Here is a 22639-nt window from a genome sequence, read left to right as displayed (position 1 = left end):
ACCTCCATGAACTTTTATGATGCTTGTGTTGCTCTTCAAGTCTTTTTACATTTGACCGTGGCTCACGAACAAGAAAGTTTGGGGACCCCTGGTCTATATATATATTCTATAGTGCAAAAATCCAAAAATAGGAAAAAAAGCTCCAGCAGATTAACTGCAAAACATTTATTATGGGTAGTGGTAACACGACATGTTTCGGGTTAATACCCTTTATCAAGTGTACCCTTGATAAAGGGTATTAACCCGAAACATGTCGTGTTACCACTACCCATAATAAATGTTTTGCAGTTAATCTGCTGGAGCTTTTTTTCCTATTTTTGGATTTTTGCAGTTGTATTTGGTTGCAGCACAGAGCAACAACTAGGAGCTAAAGCATTTTTCGTAAGTACTTTATACAAAGTTCACCAATAATTTTTCATTTTTGAATATATTCTATAGTCTTACTGCAATGGACTGACAAGAGTGTATTGCTGATTGGTGGGTTACAAATCTAAAGTAGTTATTTTATGAACTGATGCATACTTTTGACCCAATAATGGCTAGATGGATCCCACTAACTGCTATACAAAGGCCCCAAGCATTTCATGACAGGCACAGCTTAGTCCCCAGCATTTATATGAGAGGGACAGTTTGTTCCCCAGCATTTCCATGACAGGCACAATTTGTTCCCTGACATTTCATGACAGACACAGTGTGGCTCTCAGCATTTTTATGACACACAGCTCGGCCCCCAAAATTTCATGATGGGCACAGTGTTGCCTCCATGATTTTATCACAAGCAAAGCATGGCCCCCAGCATTTCATGACAAGCAAATTGTGGCAATCAATATTTGATGACAGCATTACTCTGCTGTCATGTTTATATTTCAATTTCCCCCTTTTACCTTCTTCAGTCTTTTTTTATACAAAAGAGATGTGCAGGAGGCTTGCTTTCAAAGTGTAAGTCCCGGGATAGCCACAAGTGGATTGGATAGGCTGGAGGAAACCTATCCAATCCACTTGTGACTACAGCCTATCCAATCTAAGCAGAGCTATATGAGATATGAGAGCAGATCAATCTGTAAATGCTGGAAAAGTATGCCTGTGGTGCATGTTGTGTCACATATGAAACAAAACATTTTTTTTGTTTCTATTCCCCTTGAGTACTTGCACATGTGGAAACCTGCTCCTCATAGGGCACATGCTTGCGCATACATGATTTTGCAGCGCTGCTAAAAATCCCTCTATGGAGGGTTACTATGTAAGTGTGGGCACTCAATACTAATAAATAATACAAAAAGGTTTACTGTGGGATATTCACACAGTATCCATCAAAAGTATAAGCTGGGGAGTTAAAAAAAAGGCCCCAGTATCACAGGGGAACCGCAACAAACTTTGAAAAAGAGCACTCCAAAAATAAAAAGCCCAGCGCTTCTTCACAAGATGGATTAATAAAAGCGAGTGCTCGTTTTGAAAGTTTAATACATATATAAGGACATTAAACTCTTGAGATGTGGTCATGTCACAAACAAAATCCTTACCCATCAAAGGAAACCCATCACCAACACGAACCTCTCCAACAGGATCACCGGAAAACAGAAGAAATTTTGGAGGAACCCAATCATGTCGAGCCCTGCTTGTCTGTGTAGGTAGTGGAGGCAGCTGGTGTAGTCAAGGTGCACAAGAGGGTATGTGGTGTGAAGAGACATGGTGGCATCAGCAGTGATATGCAACAGACAGGATGTGGAGCAGGCTGGTGTGTGTGTGGTGCGGCTAAGCATGCGGTGCAGGGGGATTGGGCTTCTGTTGAGCAGTGGTGTCCATTGGGGAGAGGTGGCCCCACCCCTGTGACATCACACCCTGCCCCATGACGTCATGCCCCCACCTCCCTGCCCAGAGTTCCCGGGCAGGAGAGGTGGCAATCCTAGGCCCAGATTTTGTACACATTGTATTTCATTTATTATGGACATAGCATGGGTAATGCCTTACAAAAAAAATCAAGCAAGGCACTACAGTATTGCCAGTACATGGGCATAGTGCAAATGATCCATGCTAGCTTGGATTTGTTTGTTTTTCCTCTATATAGGGACAGAATATGATAAAAGAAAGTTATTAGTTCTGCTTATTTCACAGATTGTAAGACAACAGGCAAATTAAAGCGGCATTATACTCCATTGTTCAACATGAGTTTACTGAATAGGGTTTTTTGTTGCTGCAAATCTCAGAAAAATCAAACAAACCCGATTAATCTTAGACAAAAGGTGTAATTTACTATTCTCCCCCAGAAGTTCTTGAACGCTTAAGAGTGAGAGCATGAGCCTTTATAGAGCCTTAAGGGTCACGCTGACCCATCCAAAGTTTTAATGTGATGGAAATGTTTTTTTTTCTGCCACATCTACTGTTACTATGTAATAGTTAAGTTTTATAATCTTGGGTAATAAATCTAACGTTTCACTGACATACACACGTGTATATGACAAAATAATTCAAATCAGACAAATTGATTTGTCTTTTGATTTGTCTGTTTCTTGAACTTCTTTACAGACATGCTGTTCCTTTATGTACGTATCTTAAAGTGATGGTTGAAGAAGAAAGAAAGACCCTCCAAATTATCTCAAGATGAATCTTCACAGAGATGAGGCGGAGTACTTGCCTAACAGTCTTCTGAGCTCTCACAGTTCTGTACACGAAGTCCACTCAATCAACAACTCAGAGCTTGTATCAAGACTTGAATCTTTAGAGGGCTCAGGAAAAAAAGGAATCTCAGATGTTCGAAGAACTTTCTGCCTTTTTGCAACCTTTGACTTCCTCTTTGTCACTTTGCTGTGGATCATAGAATTAAATGTACGTTAATCGACCCTCAAACATTGTATAAAATACAATTATTTGTAATGTTAAAGGCTGTTTTTATAATACTTCCCTTAATAAAATAACAAAAAAAATCAATGTACATTAGCCATAGATATAATTTATGAAGTTCCACTGTCCAAAACCCATACTACAAAAAGCTCTGAAGTCCATCTCCTATAGAATTCAATTTCTTTTTTCCTATTTTCCAATTTTGTTTAATTGGTGTTTAATAAATTACCTATTTTTAGTAGACTTAAGGGGCATTTACTAACCGCAACTTTTTCGGGTTGTGCTTTTTGTTGCCGAAAATCCAAATTTGTTGTGGAAAAAATCACGACTTAAATGACATGAATTCATTAGATTTATTATGTGACAAAAGTTCAGATTCCGAATTCCTTAAACCTGCAGATCAAGTAGAAGTCAATGGCAGATGTCTCTTGTACATCTGGAAGATCTTTCTTTTCTTCGTGGCTTTAGAGGTACAGCAGTATTAGTGCTAACTAGTAACTGTAAGTTGTAGATAGAGACTACTGGTACAGGTATAGGACCCATTATCCAGAATGCTCAGGACCAAGGGTATTCCGGATAAGGGGTCTTTCTGTAATTTGGATTTCCATACCTTAAGTCTACTAAAAAAATCAATAAAACATTAATTAAACCCAATAGGATTGTTTTGCATTCAATAAGGATTATTTATATCTTGTTTGGGATCAACTACAAGGTACTGTTTTATTACTACAGAGAAAAAGGAAATGAGTTTTAAAATTCTGAATTATTAAATTAAAATGGAGTCTAAGGGAGATGGGCTTTCCATAATTTGGAGATTTCTGGATAACGGGTTTCCGGATAAGGGATCCCATAACTGTACTACAAGTATAGCATCTGTGTATATAGTAACTGTATGGATATAGTTACTGGCAAGTTTATGTCTGGTTTAAAATGATAGTAAGAGCACTCGAGGAAGGGGGAGCATCCCCCAAAATGTTGTGTGCAGAGATGCCAATATACAAGAACATGTCTTAGCACAATTACTGGATTTGAGTGCCATCTGTTTTGTGTTGTTGCTACGTATTGGGCTCTTGGTCAATGGAGCTTACAGATCTGCGCACCATTGTAATCATTGAACATTTTTGCTCCAGATTGGGAAGTATTTTCTAAATATGTCTGGTTTATGATTACAGAGAAAAAGAGATAATTTTTCGAAATTAGAATTATTTGCTTAAAATCAACTCTTATGGGAGATGGCCTTCTTGTAATTTGGAGTTTTCTGGATAACAGGTTTGTGGATAAGGGATCCTATACATATATGGGATACACCTTATATATACCTACTATAAATTGCAATCTGGGTAATTAAAGAACTACATATTAAATCGCAGTGCTTAATAATTTGCTTATTGGGTTAAAATATATGTTTTTTTTTATGTAACCACAATATCTGCATGTCAGTTACTGTGCCAGGATATAGATGTGCTGGCATAGACTTATCTTATAAATAAGTAAAGCATTTACAACTGTGTTTGGATAATGAAGTCACAGTCAACTTAAATGCTAGGACCCTTGTGTTTCTTGGTAATTAGATTTTAAAAATTCTAGGGGATGACAAGAAACTGGTGGCTAGACTGCAGTCTGAGCCAGAAATATGCTGAAGCTTAGGTGAAAATAAAGCAAATTGGGTATATATATATATATATATATATATATATATATATATTATTTATTACCTAATATTAACATTAGGAGAATCTATAGCAAAAATATAAAATGAAGAATCCTTTAAGGCTTTGTTAAACACTTGCCAGCATATGTAACATAAACTCTGTGATTATATACAATATGCTTTGCTGGTGCACCAGGAGCTATAGACAGTTTCAGGCAGAAAGAGTTCACAAAAAACTTTCAAGATGCATTTATGTAGTAAACAAAGTAGGTTAAGTAGAAAAACATGCAGTGGTGAAAAAAAGACAAAACATAAAACAAACTGAGTTTTTCATTTTACAATGAATGCTATTTTTTTTAGACATTTTAGACAAATGCTAAAATGCAGGAAAGCAATTTTTACTGTGAAACACACTTTTTTGTTTATGGGACATTAATAGAGTACTGTACTGATGAATCTCCAGGATCCAGGTTAGCGTAAAAAGACATAGTATTCTTTTTGTTGCCTTTATTATTAATATTATCCATTATGCACATAATGCAGTATTTACAGAAATTATAAATCATTATGCATCAGTCCCTGTACCAATGGAACCTACTATCCGAGGTCCCTATCATATTTACATACCAAAAGTATTTATCAGTTTTATCTGGAGCCAGGTGACCTGCTTGTGTGTTTTCCGAGTCCTTTTGACACATTTTTAAATTCCAGATCACTTGTACAGGGACTCTCCTAAGTATAATGTTTGTTTTGTCACCTGCATGAAAACTGGCACAAATGCAGTTGACAAAAAGCCCATAAACACCATACTATTGCAGGCAATGGGAACAGCACTAGTCAAACCACTTGAATTGTGTAATTGCATGAAGATGTAGAAGGAAGCTAGGATGAAATCATTACATACTACTTAGTATTAAAATGATATGCTCTTCTGTCACAGATCTTTAATCATTATTTCATATATGATTTCAGTATAATTGAGTTAGACATAAATTATCTGTTCATGCAGCACTGACTTCTCTTTTTACAGGTACATGGAAGTATTTTGGATGCTTTGCAAAAGGAAGTTTTAAATTATGACTACTATTATTCATTCTTTGACATTTTTGTAAGTACAAATTTGTAAGGCAATCTTTAAAAGCAGCATATGTAAAACTAGATTTATTATATGGTATGCCATCTAATACAAACTAAAATCTACAGTAGTAGGGTATTAAATTGTTCTCCTGTGTGTTAGGGCAGAACTATAAGGGACATTTTGTAGGATGTAGTTGCATGGATCACATCCTACATGGTGGATGCAGTTGCACATGTTCAAAAATAATGGGCCAGATTTAATTCTTTAAGAAAACCATATCTCCTAATCCAATTCACCCATGAACCTCTGGTCATTTTTCATGAGAAAAACCATGAGATAAGTTTTTCTCATGGAATTAAATGTGGTCCAATGTGTCTGTCCTGCAGAATGTATTTTTTAAATTGCATTGAGCATTTCCGAATGATGTTGTGTCCTCCTAGTGCTCTGTCAGGAGTGTTTATCTTACAAGTCAGTGGAAAGCAAATCCCAATCTTTTGCTGCCCTTCCAGCAAATTGAAAATTGTGAAGGTAAAAAAAATTGTTAGGTTGGGAGTAGCCCCTGGTGCCATTGCCCTTATGTACAGAAAAGCTTGTGGCTAGAATTTTTTGAAATATTGAGGGTATTGACGCAGTTTGTTCTGATCATGTGTTATAGCTTAAAATGTTCCTAGGGATGTGACATAACCTATTGCTTAAAGAATGCACATTATACACTGCTATGGAGAAATTGTGGACAGATTTACAAAGTGTAAAAGAACATTTACAACATTCTTAAAGATTTGGGAAACATTTTTGTTAAATTTTGTACATAATTATAGAGTTTATGTAATAAAAGGCACTAAGTCTGTCCAGGACAGAAACCCATAGCAAATAATCAAAAGTCATAATTTACTGGTCACCTGTTTAAAAGCAAACATCTTATCAGTTGCTATGGGTTACTGCTCCTATGCAAACTTAAGGCCTTCTATTACATATGGGGATATGTCTTCTTCCTTTAATAAGACATTAAAGTGGACCTGTCACCCAGACATAAAAAGCTGTATAATAAAACACAACAGAAAATAATTTTGAATAATTTCTTAGGGTGACAGGTCCCCTTTAAGCAATGCACATGTAATATATATATTCTGTTTTTGTTACCTTAAACATTATTTTTTGGCATAATGAATGAAAATGTAATTGTAAGCAACTTTCTTATTTGTGTTACGTAAAAATATCCATTGCTTTTAAATCTATTTCTAGATGCAGTTGCAATTGAAATTTGTATTTGTCTTTCCCTTTTTGTTTTTTGGTTCCAACTCCTGAAACAATGCAGAAGTCACTAATACTCCAATCCTGTTAATCTTTTTCTTCTGCTACATTTTTTATGGAGTCAGGTCCAATTAATGAGAGAATATAAACAATAAGATGGGCAATTATGTCAATATAGATTTAATTTCCAAATAACTTTAAAACCATTGTAAATATTTGTTCAGTGTATATTAGAAACATTCTTAAAAAAAATCTTATTTTTCAGTGTAGGACCATTTAGTAAATTAGTAGCTACACTGTTAACAGATAAACATCAGGATTTTTTCCTAAAAAGATCAAACATTGTCATTATCTAATACATATTATAGAAAACCAGTAGGAAAACATAACTTTGTAGATGTCTTATCTGTGGGCAGCTGCCATTTTAACTTGTTCCTTCTCTTCTTACAGGTGCTTTCATTTTTTCGATTTAACCTACTTATCGTTGCTTATGCAATATGTAAGCTACGCCATTGGTGGGCAGTAGCGGTAAGTTTCTATCTTTACATTCAAAAAGTAATGTTGAACCAGGAATTGTAAGAAAGACATTAAGAAATAATTTACTGTTTTTGTTGTATATCTTTCTTCTGTCATGTAAGACAACACCTTAATTGTAGGAGGACATTTTTTTCTCTCTAGGTATAACTGATTACAGAATTTCAGTTCTTAAATAAGAATTATAGTCATATCAAATCTAAAAGTAACAACGTGGGCAAGCTTTCACTTATTCCCATCAGACCACCAGTGAGAGTCCTTACCCTTGCTACCATATTACAGTATATAAAAGTTCCAGTGGTATACGGTTCTTTGAGTCAGGCTGAAATATCAAGAAATGAACTCTCAATATATACATTAACTATGCTACCTGTTCAGTTTGTTTACACAAAAAAAGGCCTGTGCATACTTCCACAATGTAATTAAATTGTAGTATGCATCCATCTAATGGAGTTTCTAGGTGATAATTTTGATGTCAGGGATAAACCAACTGCAATAATGTCTCCTGGAGTAGAGAGGCAGCACACAATTGTACTTCCTTGGGGTATACATCATGAGCCTTTGAATAATGGATATGACCTGAATTGTTTGGAAGTTTACTTACTGTGAGGCACCATAAAGGTTACATCATTCAGCTTTAAAGAGCAAAGCTCCTCTTACATGCAGCCTTTTGAGTAAGAAACATATTTATGATCTGGGTGATTATAAAGTGTGCATCGTTTTCTAATTTGGGTAAATCATGTGTAGTCTTGCATTGCATGGAGGCTCCTGGATGACATATGTTCCTATGTCCCATATTTTAATCAAAAGCATCAGTACCAGTAAGGTTGCAGTTTCCTTCCACATAAAGGCTCGTTGCTACTATTGCTAATGCACTGCATTTATTATTGTTTGGACCAAGCATGCCTATGTCACTTGATCCAGGAAAGTAATTATAAAATATACAATGTCTGCTTTGACTAACGTCTTATTTGTTTTAAATTATAAATATAAACAGTATACAGGAACATTTGGAGTACTGAATACATATTCTAAGGATAATTTCCAAAATGATTTTAACTGTAAAAAAGCACCTGAATCTGCCCCTCATTATTTGAATGAGAAATGCCTGACAGAGCCAGTACTGTCTAGAAAGAATTTAGCAAAATTGCTGGATACTTGCAATTCATTTTTAATTTTTTTCCAGCAAGATAAATAAAGTACTATCTGGGTGGCGACCCCTAGGTCTCACAGATCTCTGATCCATGCTTCTAGTATACAAACTGACACAAATGTTAAATGGATTTTTTATGCTTTGTGTTTGTGTTTAATCTAGGTGACAACAGCAACAACGTGTGCCTTCTTGTTAGTAAAAGTCATCTTATCTAAGGTATATTCATATTATACATGTATTGGGTTCAATTCAATGTAATGCTGACAAAAAGTGTAATGCTAACATGTTTTTTGTGTATCTTCTAGCTCTTTTCCACTGGTGCTTTTGGCTATGTCCTTCCAATTATGTCCTTTATTCTGGCATGGATAGAAGCATGGTTCCTTGACTTCAAAGTATTACCTCAAGAAGCAGAGGAAGAAAAAAGTGGGCTAATTTTCTTTAAAATTCTATTTATTTTTGTCATTTCACAAAATATCAAAACATTGCCAGGATTTATGTTTTTTTTTGTGTTTTTTTGGTTTTATTCATCAAAGTGAAATTACGTTGGCATACCCCTATAATTGCCATTCCTATAAATTAAAACAAAAATATGTTCATTTTTCATTTTTTACATGTCTTAAAGTTTTTACAGTTTTTTGTATCTAATTAATAGGAATGGTGGGGGATATGGCAATGAGATTTGTAATTTCCCATTGATGCCAAATAGGTTGATGGAGTGTGTTATGCATCTTTAACTAGGCTGAAATTTGTTGCTGCAGTTTTCTTCTAGGGTACAAATCATTTGGACTGCCAGTGATGCTGCTAAACATATTTAGGACAAATAGTGCGCGATTTGAAAATGAATTAACGCAGTTTTGACCATGTCCCCAATCTGCCCTTGAAAGGCTCCACTATGCCCAAACACACTTACTGTCTACACAAAATTCCATCCGCTCTTACTGAGCCACATCAGTTTCACGGTATGCTAATTGGAGTATCCAGATTTTACAAACTGCCTACTGCCATGACAGGAATGCCATCAGTCACCCCTTCTTGTGGCCTGGCACATGGAGCTGAATAATTTTTCTTAAACTAACAGAATCATAAACATGCTACTTAACTCCTTTACTTTCCAGAGCTGGGTGAAATTCTCAAATCAATACTTATATTGCAAACATACATGAGAACTAATAGTACTTAGGGTTTTGGCAAATGGGGAGATTTGTTAAAGGCATTTTCAAGCTATTCAGATATTTTACCTGCAGTGACTCCCATTCACCCAAATATAAAGGTACTGTCGATTCCTATTTCACCCAGTCCTGCAGATTAAATTGAGTGATAAAGATACATTGCACAACACCCTGAAACTAAGCAATGTCTAAGGGACCCCTTATAGTTTCAGTCAAATTGAATGTCATATTGGTTATAGAGTACAGTTTAACAAAGGTAGAATACTAATGCAACTCTCAGAAAAATTGTTTTCCCCACTGGACTTGTGGTCTAATAGAGCCTATACTCCAGTTTTGGGAAACAGTATTATTTTTGCAAGGAAATGCCCCTCTCTTGAAACTATCCCTACATTTTCTACACCCTTTAATATTTGCCACCTGTCCCCAGTTATCCTAATCTATTTGCATGTCATTACTTTCAAAGTGTCATTTTGTTAACTGCATGTCATTACTTTCAAAGTGTCATTTTGTTAACTCCAGAGTGTGAATGAATCTGTGCCCATTTTGCTGTTTCTTCAGGGCTTCTGATGATACGGAGTGTTTCTGAACGAGCTACTGTTCCCCCACAAGGGCCACTGTCTGAAGGGCAGTTTTATTCTCCACCAGAATCCCTGACAGGTAAACAGATATTTTTTGCCTGTGGACAATTTAGATGCAATATGAGGTAGGAATGAGAAATGGTCTCATGATCTTTATGAAGGCTCTAACACAAGGACCTTCTTTGTGTCTGCCACAACTATGTGTCTCTAAACTTATTTTCCTTAAGTTTTTTTTTGTTTTTAAGTTTTTGAGTTATAAATGCTTTATTGTCTTCTCTAGGCTTCTTCTAACATCTTTTATTTCAGTTGCAAATAATTCAGCTTTGCTGTTTGTCAGTAGCAAATTCCAAATTTCTGGCTGCAACTTTCAGCAAGATTGAATTTTTGCAGCCAGGACAAAATTTTCAGTTACTGTGGCGTAACCACCCCAAAAATTTTCAGAGGGGCCTGGCCCGCACATCCACCCTACCTGGCCCCACCCGCCAGTATGCCCATCACCCCTCACGTACCCTGCTCCTCACCAATTCTCAGATAGGAGAGTAGCTGGGGACAGGGAATTTCTATAGAGGAAGTCTCTCTGGGCCCCCCGGGTCTGGTTCCTCTATAGTTATGCCACTATTCTGCTAATAAACAGACAAATATGTTAGAAAAAACAATAGATACTGTTTGTGAACTGATTTGTTAAATATGCATTATACTATAGTTTTTTTTTATTTTTTGAACAAAGGTTTTTCCTTTATAATTGTTACAAAAAAGTCAAAATAAAAAGAACACAAATGAGATAATAAAGCTAACTCATAGATGATCCCTTACTAATATAATAACTCAATTTTTAATGGTACTGATAATTACCCTTTAACCAGTATTTTAGTCAGAATCTCTTTGTGTGGGCACTGTTGCCAAGGAGTTTGTTTTTGTGGACTATGGGCACAGGGGAATGTTTGTTCTCCCAGTGTCTGTGGGATTTTCTGTGTGTTGTGTGAATGGGATCGGGACCTTCTATTGTAAGTCCAGTGGGACAGGGACTGAACAATGAACAATCTCTAAACTGCTGCTTAAATTGGTGCAGGGAAGCACGGGAAGAAATGCATGCCATTCTTACTTGTGGTTCTGTACTGACGCAGGTGTATGTAAGTGCCAATCGCTTGTGGAACACTGCCAAAGGGGAGTGCAGGAAGAAAGGATTGTCAGGACAAGCCCTAAAGCACCCTGCTTAGTATTGTGGTGCTTTAAAAAAAAAAAAAAAAAAAAACTACAAGTCACATGACAGTAATGTCACCAGCTATATTTTTTGCTATGGTATGGCTCCATCTTATGGCTGTATAGGATGGAATCATAGCTGTTTTGTTGTTTTCCTATGGTAGCAGTTTAAAGAGGTTATTCACCTTTGAGCTAACTTTTATTATGATGTACAGAGTAATATTCTGAGATCATTTGCGATTGGTCTTCAATTTTTATTATTTGTAGTTTTTGAAGTTATTTCATTTTCGTTCAGCAGCTCTCCAGTTGGGAGTTTCAGCAGCTATTTGATTGCTAGGATCCAAGTTACCTTAGAAACCAAGGAGTGATTTAGATAAGAGACTGATATATAAATAGGAGAGGACCTGAACAAAAAAGAAAGTTGCAAAACATAACAATAAAACTTTTTGGCTGCTGGGGTTAGTGGCCCCCATTTATTCTACATAATGTAGAATAAAATGAAGAATAAAATGAGTATCTTTGATATACTAATTTTATTCTACATTACTGTAAGTAGCCTGTATTGCTCAGGTCTTTTATTATAATAAATGTTATGCTATTTTGTGCTTTTTCTTGTTTTACAATCAATTGAGGACTCACCCATTACTTCCATCAACATCTATTTAACATTGGTGTGAATTTTCTGGCTCACCAAACCCAGGAGGTGGAGGACACTTGTTTTGCACATTACAAATCGCTCACATTGTGTTTAAGTGCACTTATGGATTTTATGTGATTTAAAAAACGTACTACACTATATTATGATATTTTTGCTTCTTAATTTTATGTGCTTCTGCTGTTTGCTGTATGGATACAGTCTTTCTATATAACTGAGACTTTCCATACCCCTCTAGGTTAGTTGCCCTTTGGACCCTCTCTAATTCAATAATATCCCATTTGAGCACTGAAGACGAAAACTGCTCAGCACATTCTAGATGGGGCCTTTAATTTGTAAAGTAGGAGAATGATCCCCTCCTCCTGCAAATCTAATGGAGTTGCATTAATAGTATATCCTAAGTGACTTGCATATTTTTACATCCCAAATGCATGACCAATATTTTAATAACCATACCAGTGTTAGGCAGTTTCCATTAGGTCAGTGGCAGCACAAATGCCACATTCAGTGTAAGGGCATTTGAATACACCTTGCGTATCAAACAGTTATGAGCAATGGTGACTAGCTGCACTTTTAGTGCAAGCACAAATTCATGCCCATGTCTTCCTTCAGATGCAGTATTTTTTCTGCATCTAAAATACATCTAAAATAAAATTTCCTTATTTTCCCATTAAATGTATCCAGTGCATTGAAGCTCGTATTTGCTGAATGTGGTTTAAATGCACAGGGCTATGGAGTCAGAAGCGATTTGGAGTCAGAAGCAATGGAGTTGGAAGCAATTTTGGGTACTTGGAGTTGGAGTCTGTGGTGCCATAAACTGAGGAGTCGGAGTCAATGGATTTATATACAGACTCCACAGCCCTGCAAATAAATGCACCTGTGTATGTGCCCGTAAAGGAGGACTAAAGGTTTAATGAAAATGTTAGACACCCCCCAGTAATAATGATTTATTATCTGATACCCCTGGCCAGTGCTTCTGTTAGCAGAAAACTGCATCAGCCTAGGGAATTCCAGAAGTTTATTCACCACAATCTTCTTCCACTTCTGTCTTCTTTTCACCGGCCTATACCAGAATGTGGAGAAGACAGAAGAAGCCGAAGAAGATGGTGATGAGGAGCTTTTACAAAAATACTTAGGCCAGTGCAGTGTTTAGTGAACAAAAGCACTGACCTGGAGTATCAGGTAAGCCATTTTAATCACTGACAGTTTGGCTCCCCCCTGTGGTTATATCTTTAGTTTTCTTTTAAGGCTTAGAATAAATTAATTGGTGAGTTGTAATGCAATAGCCTAGATCTAGATTGAACAGTTTGGAACTGCTGTGAACACCATCCTTTTGGCTGACTATGTTAACTCAACTATGTAACACATTTACATAAGGTTGTAATAATTCTTGCTGGAAAGGATGTTTTACGGGAAGGGTGTCTTTACTGTAAGGGTGGTTAAGGTTATGGAATTACCATTAAACAATCAGTAGTGATTAATTCAATTTGTGGCAGGTTGTTTTCCATGACAACATTGCTGGTTGTAGTATTAATGTTAGTTAATAAATAATAGTTTCATATATAGAAGTAACGGTGGAAAGAAAACACACATCCATCAAGTTCAACCTTTTCCTATCACCCTGAAATTGTTTCCCCCACCATAGGTGTGGGCTAATAGAGTCCGCACACCAATTTATTTTAAATGCCCCACCAGTGCGAGCGGCCATGCTGTATAACCTGTAGTGTGCATAATGAACGAGTCTCCTGACTTATTATGCCCATGCGTTTGATGTAGGTGAATTTGATGCACCGCACAAGCTTTTGTCTTGCTCGCTATGCACGTAGTGAGCGAGTTGTGGCGCTCCTGGCTCTGGTGGCAGTCCCACCTCTTGTGTGAGAAACAATTTCAGGGTGACAGGTGCCCTTTATATTACATGTATCTACCATATGTAATGCCTGTAAAGCCTGAACATTTGTCTAAGTTCAGCAACAGATAGCAACCAAGATGGGGTTTGTTTGCAATCTTTGCTTTCAAACAGGTAACAAAGAAATGCTACCTGCACATTTTATTATGTAACTTCTAAGATGTACTGCAATAAAGGGAAACTAAATGTTTAATCACTGGGGGTGTGCCAAACTTCTGGTGTCTGCTTCCAAACTTCATACTGGTGCTAAGAAGCTCAGTTCATGAGTACACAGTATAGCATCTAGTATGAGAAAGAGGCCCTGAACAAAAAGATAAGTATGTACAGGGTATCGCTTTGCTGCTAAGTGCTAAATAACACAAAGAGTGCTGTGTAAATAAAACTGAACATACAAAACAGATATATTTATGAAGGTAAATCAGAATTTTTTGTCTATTTGTAAAATTGGCTTTTACAGGGAAATAATATAGATTATGGTAAATTAAGAGAAGGGAACGTTTCAAATAAATAGTAGTATGGATTTGTATATGCATAGCTTAGCTAAGAAATATGAGAGGGTAATATAGCCAGTGACTTTACCAAGAGAATTAAAGTAATTAACATTTTAAAGTTAACAGAGATAATTTTGCATTGTAGGAATAGGAAATTGTTATGTCTAGACATGATGGTGGGTGCATGTTGTAGGGATTCAACAGAATAATTGAGGAGTGTATCAGAAAGCTGTCAGGCATTGGATCAGATGGACCAAAAAGCAAATATTGCATTGGTTGGTTTATCATGTTTTTAACTTTGTTTAAAAAATGATGTGCTCTTTAGGCATATCAGTAAATTAACTTGGTGGGGTGTCTAACAAATAGGCACCCTTAAGTGAATTTGACTTTTCATGCCCATTCACTCTCATTCATTCTTTATTTAAATAGTTATATAAATGTTAATATTATCAGTGTGACTGTCTACTATAGAACAAGTCTGCAGTTTGGAAGATTTATAACCCCACCCTCAGTAGTTTTCTGCATATAGTTGATAATACAGCTATATGGAGTTCTAAGGGGTTAGAATTGCACCTCTTAGATTCCTTAAAAATAGTGCATGGCACAGATGGCAGCACTCAGGTGTAATGCCAGCCTTTAGTGACTCACAAATGTTAAATAACGTAAAGTAAGGACTATGCACATGCATGCAAGTGCGTCATGCAAAATAATTTTGTGTATTACCACCATTTATTAAAGGTACTCCTGCTCCTTGTACTTCCATATAGTTGAGCTTGGCGCCAGTGCATTTGTCCCACCTCCTGTTCTGAATCGCATGCAAGTGCACAGGGAAACCATTTCGCTACTGCCACCTTCAAGCTGGAGCTAATTCCAGAGTTATCACAGTGGGCTGTATCAGTAGGTTCAACAACTTAGTCATCATTTTAAATTTGTGTCATAAATGGTGCAATACCAACTCTAATTGTATAGGATATGTCAAGACACACACACACAAGTACTTGTGTTTTGATGCACTGAAAGCAATTGCAACAGATACAAGTAACCTCATGTGGCTGCAAGTATTCCGAAATCATAGGAAAACACTGCATTGTGGGTAAAAACATGGCCAGTTGCATCCAAAATTGTTTTTGGACACTGAATTTGCATTGATAAATGACCCCTTTTGTGTTCCATCCTAAGGTGCAAACATTTTGCCAGGCAAAGCTGAACAAATATAAAATTATAGGGATAATGTGCATTATGGGCAAAAAAATATAGTGCTGTGCACCTGACCCACCATTTTATTAAATGAGACTTGTCATCTCTTTCTGCATCCCAGATATCTGTTGGCTTAAGCATTATGTAAGAAAACCCAATTCATTTTTTTATTAATTTTTTTCCTCTGCATTTAAAACATGTTTGTCCATTTCAAGGAAAACATAATTTTTCAGTTTGTATGCCACATGGGTTTACTGGTTATATTTCACTGCAGTTTTTGCATTAAACAACATAAATTCTTAGAATCTTTTGAAAAACCGCTGCATTGTTTACAGGTGGCGAGAATCATTTCTTGTGTTTCTTGCTAAGCAAACTGTTAAGCCACAGCAATTTCCATTCAACTGGCCTGATCTGAATTACAGTTTGCAGGAAGGAAGGAAGGAAGGGGTGGGGAACAAACTCAGCATGGAATTTTATCGTACGCATTATTTTGTGTCACTAATAGATTGTTTCCTTGTTTCAAGTTAAAACATTTCAGTGTGACTCAGTTTAATTGGTATGCCTGTCAGCCATTATCAGATCTCCCTGTTTATTTACTCCTTTTGAGCTTTTGCTCGCTATATTGATATGTTGAAGGAATAGGGAATACAAGCTTCACTAAACAGAACATTAAGTAATGTTGGAAAATATATTGAATGTTGCATTCTAATAGCCAGCAGTATGCCTAGAAGATATCTATTAAGGCATCTTAATGTATACATTTATTTTAATATCTTTACTTGTATTCTCACTGGCAGCACAGCAATAGCAGTATACACATACAAAATCTACTCCTACTTTAATATCTCCATGATAATTCTTTGTATACAAACATTAATAAATCACACTCCTTTATACTTGTTTTGCTTCATTTTTGTCTCTAGTGAAACCAGAAACCATATACAAGTATAGGATCCATTAGCCAGAAACCAATTATCCAGAAAGCTCCAAATGACAGAAAGGCCATCTCCAATAGACTCCATTTTAATCAAATAATTCTAATTTTCAAAACTGATTTCCTTTTTCTCTGTAATAATAAAACAGTACCTTACACTTGATCCCACTTGGGATATAATTAATCCTTATTGGAGGCAAAATAATCCTATTAAGTCTATTTTCTTTTTAAATGTTTTTTTTTAAGTGGACTTAATATAAAGAGATCCAAATTATGGAAAGATCCCTTATCCGGAAATCCCCAGGTCCCAAGCATTCTGGATAAGAGGTCCCATTCCTGTACAGCTATTGGATTTGTTCTCCAGAATGCTCGGGACCTGGGGTTTTCCATAATTTGACCTTTCCATAATTTGGATCACCACGCCTTAAGTCTACTAAAAATCATTTGAACATTTAAAAAACCCAGATGAATTGTTTTGCCAGTTAGATCAAGTACAAAGGACTGTTTTATTATTACAGAGAAAAAAATAAATGTTAAGTTATTATTATAAAAAATGGTTTCCTTTAAATGGAGTCTATGGGAGATGCCCTGCCCATAATTCAGAGCTTTATGGATTTTGGGTTCAAGTTAACAGATACCATGCATTCATAAAACCCTACTATTCAGCCATGGATTTCAGCATTTCTGAAAAGGCCATATTTATTTGTAAAGCTTGCTTGCAGTGTTGGTAAGGTTTGGTTTGGAGTGGACATCTTCCAACACATAAGTGGCTCCTCCATTAAGATGTTCTAAAAGACGTGCATGGTTTTTAAGATAAAACATTACAATGTTCTGATTACAGCAGCTTTAAGTGTGCTAGCATTCTGGATAGATAGATAGATAGATAGATGTTTAAATCTTTGTCATGATATTATATACAACATGGAGCTTCATTTAGGGGAAGGACAACACTGTAATTGTATTTATTTATATTAAAGATAAATGGGAATTAATAGTCTTTTCCTTTTTTACAGGTTCAGAGGATGAAACAGAGGAAATACAGGATGACGAGAAGCCTCTATGTTAGTGAAATGTGTATTAACAGGTACATTGAGCTTGGTTCTAAAGACCATTGTGTACTGTTATTGTTACGATTTACTGTTAGAATGCTGCATTAATATTGTCTGCAATATAGATATGCAACATACTTTAACCACCTTCCTAATCTGTACTCCTCTTTTGTTTAGGTATGAAATCATTACACTCTTGAAATGTATTAGTACACTACTGTCAGCAACAGCAATGGATCCCATTTCAGTGCTAATTTACAGGACAATTTTGACTTTAAGCTTTTGCCCTTCTTACACCTCATTAATATTGTGGTTTCTCCATAAAGCAAAAATCAAGATGGTTGTTGAAATGCTAACTGATGGAGTACTTCTCAGGGACAGGAAATGGAGGCCTTATCACATCAAACCTAAATAAACATACCTCCTAATGCTGCTTATATGAGAAAAGTTAAAATGGTTTGCAATAGAACTAATGGGGTATTGGAAGAAAAAGTGGATAGAATCTGACTCTGACTATATACAATTTTAGGGGGGTTATGTAATAATGTAAATAAATGGTCTTGAGTTTTGCTACTTGTCTAGTAACCAATAGCAAACAATCAGCAGAATATACATGTCAGTTGTATGAAACCGAACATCTGATTGGTTGGTGTAGGCAACTACATGTGGGCAAACTTAAGACTTTTTATTATGTTACCCTGCTATGTCTAGCACTTTATTTGTATGTATGTGACATGAATCCTGAGAACTTACAGTATCTCTACCAATAACCAGTTCAAAATAAAACTCTTAAAAAAGATATTAAAATATATTTCTTCATTCAATCTACCCCTAACACCTTTTCATCAAAACAGTTTTCCCTTACCAAAAGCAATTAATCTTCACCTAGAAATATTTTACTGGAGATAGAGGTCTCTGGGCTTGATCAAAGTTTGCACAGGCACCACATCATTATATTTGGGTTGTATGTACTAATGTGTTGGGGCAGGGCAGACTGCTAAACTTTACTGTACTTGGCTATCATTTGAATGGGGAAGACTTTACTATGTTGCTACATATGCCTGTCAGCATATTATATCATCTATTAGTACATACAGATCAAGAGGAAATTATGTTTCTGTACAAAACTTATAGTTTATTGCAAACATCTAGCATTAAATCAGGTCATTGTTTTTTGATTCATTAAACATGCATGATTACTTAATATTTTGTAATGAACTAATGATATGCTAATAATAAAATGTCCAAATACATCGATTTTGATAAGGTGTTGTTGCTCTGCATCAAGCTGGCTCATTGGTTAAGACTTGATTACAAACTTTCAAATATGAACATCCCTTGGCTAGTGCTCACAAATGTCAATTTAATCATTGGTTTTACACAGGCATGGTTTGCACCAGCTGATGGTTTAAAAAATGGAAAAGCACTGGAAATGAGAATATTCACTGGTGTCCCAAGGAAGCCTTAAAATCTGAATCTCCCTTCAATTCATAAATGTATATGTTCATTAAGTAGGTTCATTATCTTGGGGAACATGCTTCAAATTTAACAACATTTTTGCACAAATGCATCTTTACCAGATAGCTTGTTACTCTGTGTTGAGTCTTCATCATTATAATCAGCATAATCGGCACATATTTGTTTTTCATCAGGCATTTTATACATTGTAACATGAATGTGTTTGAATAATACCCTGTTGTTCAAAATGTCCTGCTTTTGAGGTATAAAATATGTTGCCTTATAATCAAACAATGGGGCTGATATTCCATTCTGTATATGTTTTTATTCTATTTCCTGTATTTTAGGCTCTTAATACTGTGATTGTAAAGATATGTAAATAATTTATATAAGTGAATAAAGACTTAAAAATGGACATCATGCATGTTATATATATTATACAGTCAACCCGCCATTCTACATTTTTCAGGGGACTGAAAACAATGGTGTAAAATCTGGAAAAATGTGAAATCAGGGAAATGTATTATGCATTTTATATCGGCGGGGCCTCAAAAAAAACCCCAATATAAAACGAGACAAAACTAAAAATCAGGGTATGTAAAACACTCTCACTGAAATGCAGCAAAATGCATGAAAAGCCACCATTCATCAACTGCAAGTAAAAATGCACACTACACTAATGCAGGGCTTCATGGGCTTAACCTTGTGTTTGCTCCAAAGCTTTGGTCAGCTTAATTCTGTTTTTGTGCCATGGATACAGCACTTTATTAACGAGGGATGGCAGTGGTGATTTTGGGGCTGCTGACATCTTTGGCAGCAGTCCCAATGTCACCCCTTTCTTCCATTTCACGCTTACAGCTTTAGCATTGGAGTGGGTCCAGAGGGGGATAATGTGCTCTCTGCAGAGGGATGGGCAGAGGAGGCACATAGGAGTGCCAATGTCTTGCACAAGTTAGGGAACGTTGACAGCACATGTAGCAGTGCAAGGTAAAGGCTGTATCCAGGCCCTAAAGTGCTTTTTAAAGGAGAAGGAAAGGCAAAGTCACTTGGGGGTGCCAAAATGTTAGGCACCCCCAAGTGACTTTAATCGCCTACCTTTTACCCCGGGCTGGTGCCCCTGTACGGAGAGAACAGCACCAGCCCGGGGTACCTGCAGCGCATGCGCAGGTTTAAGTCGGCTTCTCACTCTACTGCGCATGCGCCTGTCCTTAGTCATTCTAAGAACGAAGCAGGAAGCGCATCGCTACAGGTACCCTGGGCTGGTGCTGTTTTCTCCTAACAGGGACACCAGCCCGGGGTACGAGGTAAGCGATTAAAGTCACTTGGGGGTGCCTAACATTTTGGCACCCCCAAGTGACTTTGCCTTTCCTTGCCCTTTAAAGTGGTCTTTTCAGACTGGTGTGCTTTTGCACTTGCATCTGCAGTCAAAGTTTATCAAGGGCAGATATTCCTGAAACATGTAATGGGTCCTGGAGAAGAAGTACAAGAGCACTGTGCCACAGGTCTGACTGCACTCTGCAGATGAATTGCAGAGGAAGCAGCCATCACTGTACAGTATTCATGGGGGCATATGCAAATCTCTTTGTTTCATACCTGCAGTAATTCAGGACAAGAGGAAAGCAAACTGCAAAAAAATGGCAGATTGCCCCTGTTTTTTGTACATTGCACACTGCCATCCCAGTAAATGACATTTGTGTTAAAAATTCTGAATATTAAAAGCTTGATTGAATAAAATTGTGGAAAAAATATTGAATACTTCCAATTTGGGAGTTGACAAGCTTAAAAAAACTCGAAAAAAATGTCTAAATTTGGCTTAGGACAGCTCCATCTAAGACACTGAATTCTACAAGACTTCACAAGCTTTTAGATGCTGAAGTTGTACACTCAAGTTTTTTGAGGTTTTCTAGCTTCATGGATACTTGATTTATTATCAAAGTTATAATTTGAGTTTTAGCGTGAAAAAACTTGGATCATGGTAAAAATTAAAATATGAATGTTGATAAATTTGCCCTGTTATATCAGGAAATGTATTGTGAAATTGCCCATGTTTACTAAAAAGACATTTCGGGGTCATTTGTTCCACGTGCAAACAGCTTTACAGCTGAATTTTGCACCCTTTATGCTAACTGTGATTAAGTACATAAAGTATGTGATACACATTAGACTGATATCCTCAAACTTTGTGTGTTGCCTTTTGCCTTTAATAAAAACTCTATTGGGGTAACACCAACATCTAACAAGCCATAGCAACAAATCATGTATACTGACAAGTAAATGCTGCCTGGGCATTGGTTGCTATGGCTTAAAAGATAAGCAGCAACATTAAAAGTGTTTATTCAATAAGTTAACCCTTTAATGTTGAACTGCTGTTACTTGTGTTCATTTGATGGCAATTTTCTTGCTACAGCAAATGCATTTCCAGTTCCTACAACACTCTTACGGGGTCATTTATGACCACAAGCACAGGTTGCTGTCAGTTGCACAAAAAATCTTGTTATTAAAGTTACTTACGTCAACATGCACTCATTGCACTTTCATATAGTTGAGCTCAATGATACTACCTTCCTACTGCCTTTTGTTTTGAATGTCACCTATTGATCCAGGTGAAGCCTGGAGTTACTGCACTTCTGAACCAGGTGGTAACTCCAGGGATCAATCATTGCTGGGCAGCTGAGCTGAAAGAATACAATGCAAGAGAGAAAATGTTTTTTATCCCCTTGATTCCCCACTTTCACTGATCTGAATTTTTGGTCTATAAAAGGGGGTCCATTTTCTAACCATCTATTTTTTTTTTCAATTCAGATTTTTAGCGCTAAAAGTCACAGAAAAAAAAAGTTGCAACTTTTTTGAGATTTATTATGCGTCAAATCAGCTAAAATCCAAATTTGATAATTCGCCCGCTAAAACTTGCCAAGATCACGTAGAAGTCAATGGCAGATGTCCCTTCCCTGAAGGATCCTTCTTTTGCTTTGCAAACTTTAGAGGTTTTGGATTTTTATGCTGTTTTTTGTGCAACAATTCAAGAAAGTTCCAGTTTTTTTTGGGAGAAGTTGATACACTTTTGATTTATGTGACTTTTCTGTGACTCTTTGTAACTGGATGTCCTACTGTGTTCTTCTTTCTCAGTGGTGGTTCAAGGTGGTGCTTATATTAATATGAGGCTATGGTGGCGCCTATTTAGTAGGAAATAAATATTGTAGATTATGTTTTGGGGTTCTGTACCAGCTCAAGGCAACCACAGCCCTTTAGCAGGGAAAATCTGTTAGATGATGCAAGGATTGGAACTCAAACTACAGATGCAGCCAAGTTCTTTTATCGCATTAATGGTCCGGAAAAACGAGTGCTATTTATAGCATGCGCTAGTTATAGCATGCTAGTTAACGACCGATTTACTAAAAGGACACTTTTCATAGTTTAGAAGCGATGTTCTTGTTGTTATTTATGTGGCGATGACCGATTTTCAAGCGGTATTTTCCGCCGCGTGCAATATATTTCGC

The 22639-nt window shown here is 36.5% G+C and overlaps 1 protein-coding gene across 3 annotated transcripts in view; it reads left to right on the top strand.

Annotated features, from left to right (window-relative positions):
• stard3nl (STARD3 N-terminal like) overlaps nt 1-19562 on the top strand; it is a 30348-nt gene extending 10786 nt beyond the window's left edge. Inside the window, exons 2-10 of one of the 3 annotated variants that reach the window (XM_031903248.1) lie at nt 1563-1624; nt 2524-2823; nt 5520-5597; nt 7269-7346; nt 8668-8721; nt 8811-8928; nt 10233-10331; nt 17649-17719; nt 17862-19562. In XM_031903248.1, coding sequence (XP_031759108.1) covers nt 2599-2823; nt 5520-5597; nt 7269-7346; nt 8668-8721; nt 8811-8928; nt 10233-10331; nt 17649-17701 — 705 coding nt within the window. In that variant the 5' untranslated portion in view covers nt 1563-1624; nt 2524-2598 and the 3' untranslated portion in view covers nt 17702-17719; nt 17862-19562. 3 annotated transcript variants of the gene reach the window in all.
• Nucleotides 19563-22639: the final 3077 nt, after the last annotated feature.

The sequence above is a fragment of the Xenopus tropicalis genome, chromosome 6, assembly GCF_000004195.4.
Source record: "Xenopus tropicalis strain Nigerian chromosome 6, UCB_Xtro_10.0, whole genome shotgun sequence".
NCBI classification, from domain to species: domain Eukaryota; kingdom Metazoa; phylum Chordata; class Amphibia; order Anura; family Pipidae; genus Xenopus; species Xenopus tropicalis.
Note: the sequence above shows the minus strand (reverse complement) of the source record. Positions and strands in the feature narration are given on the sequence as shown.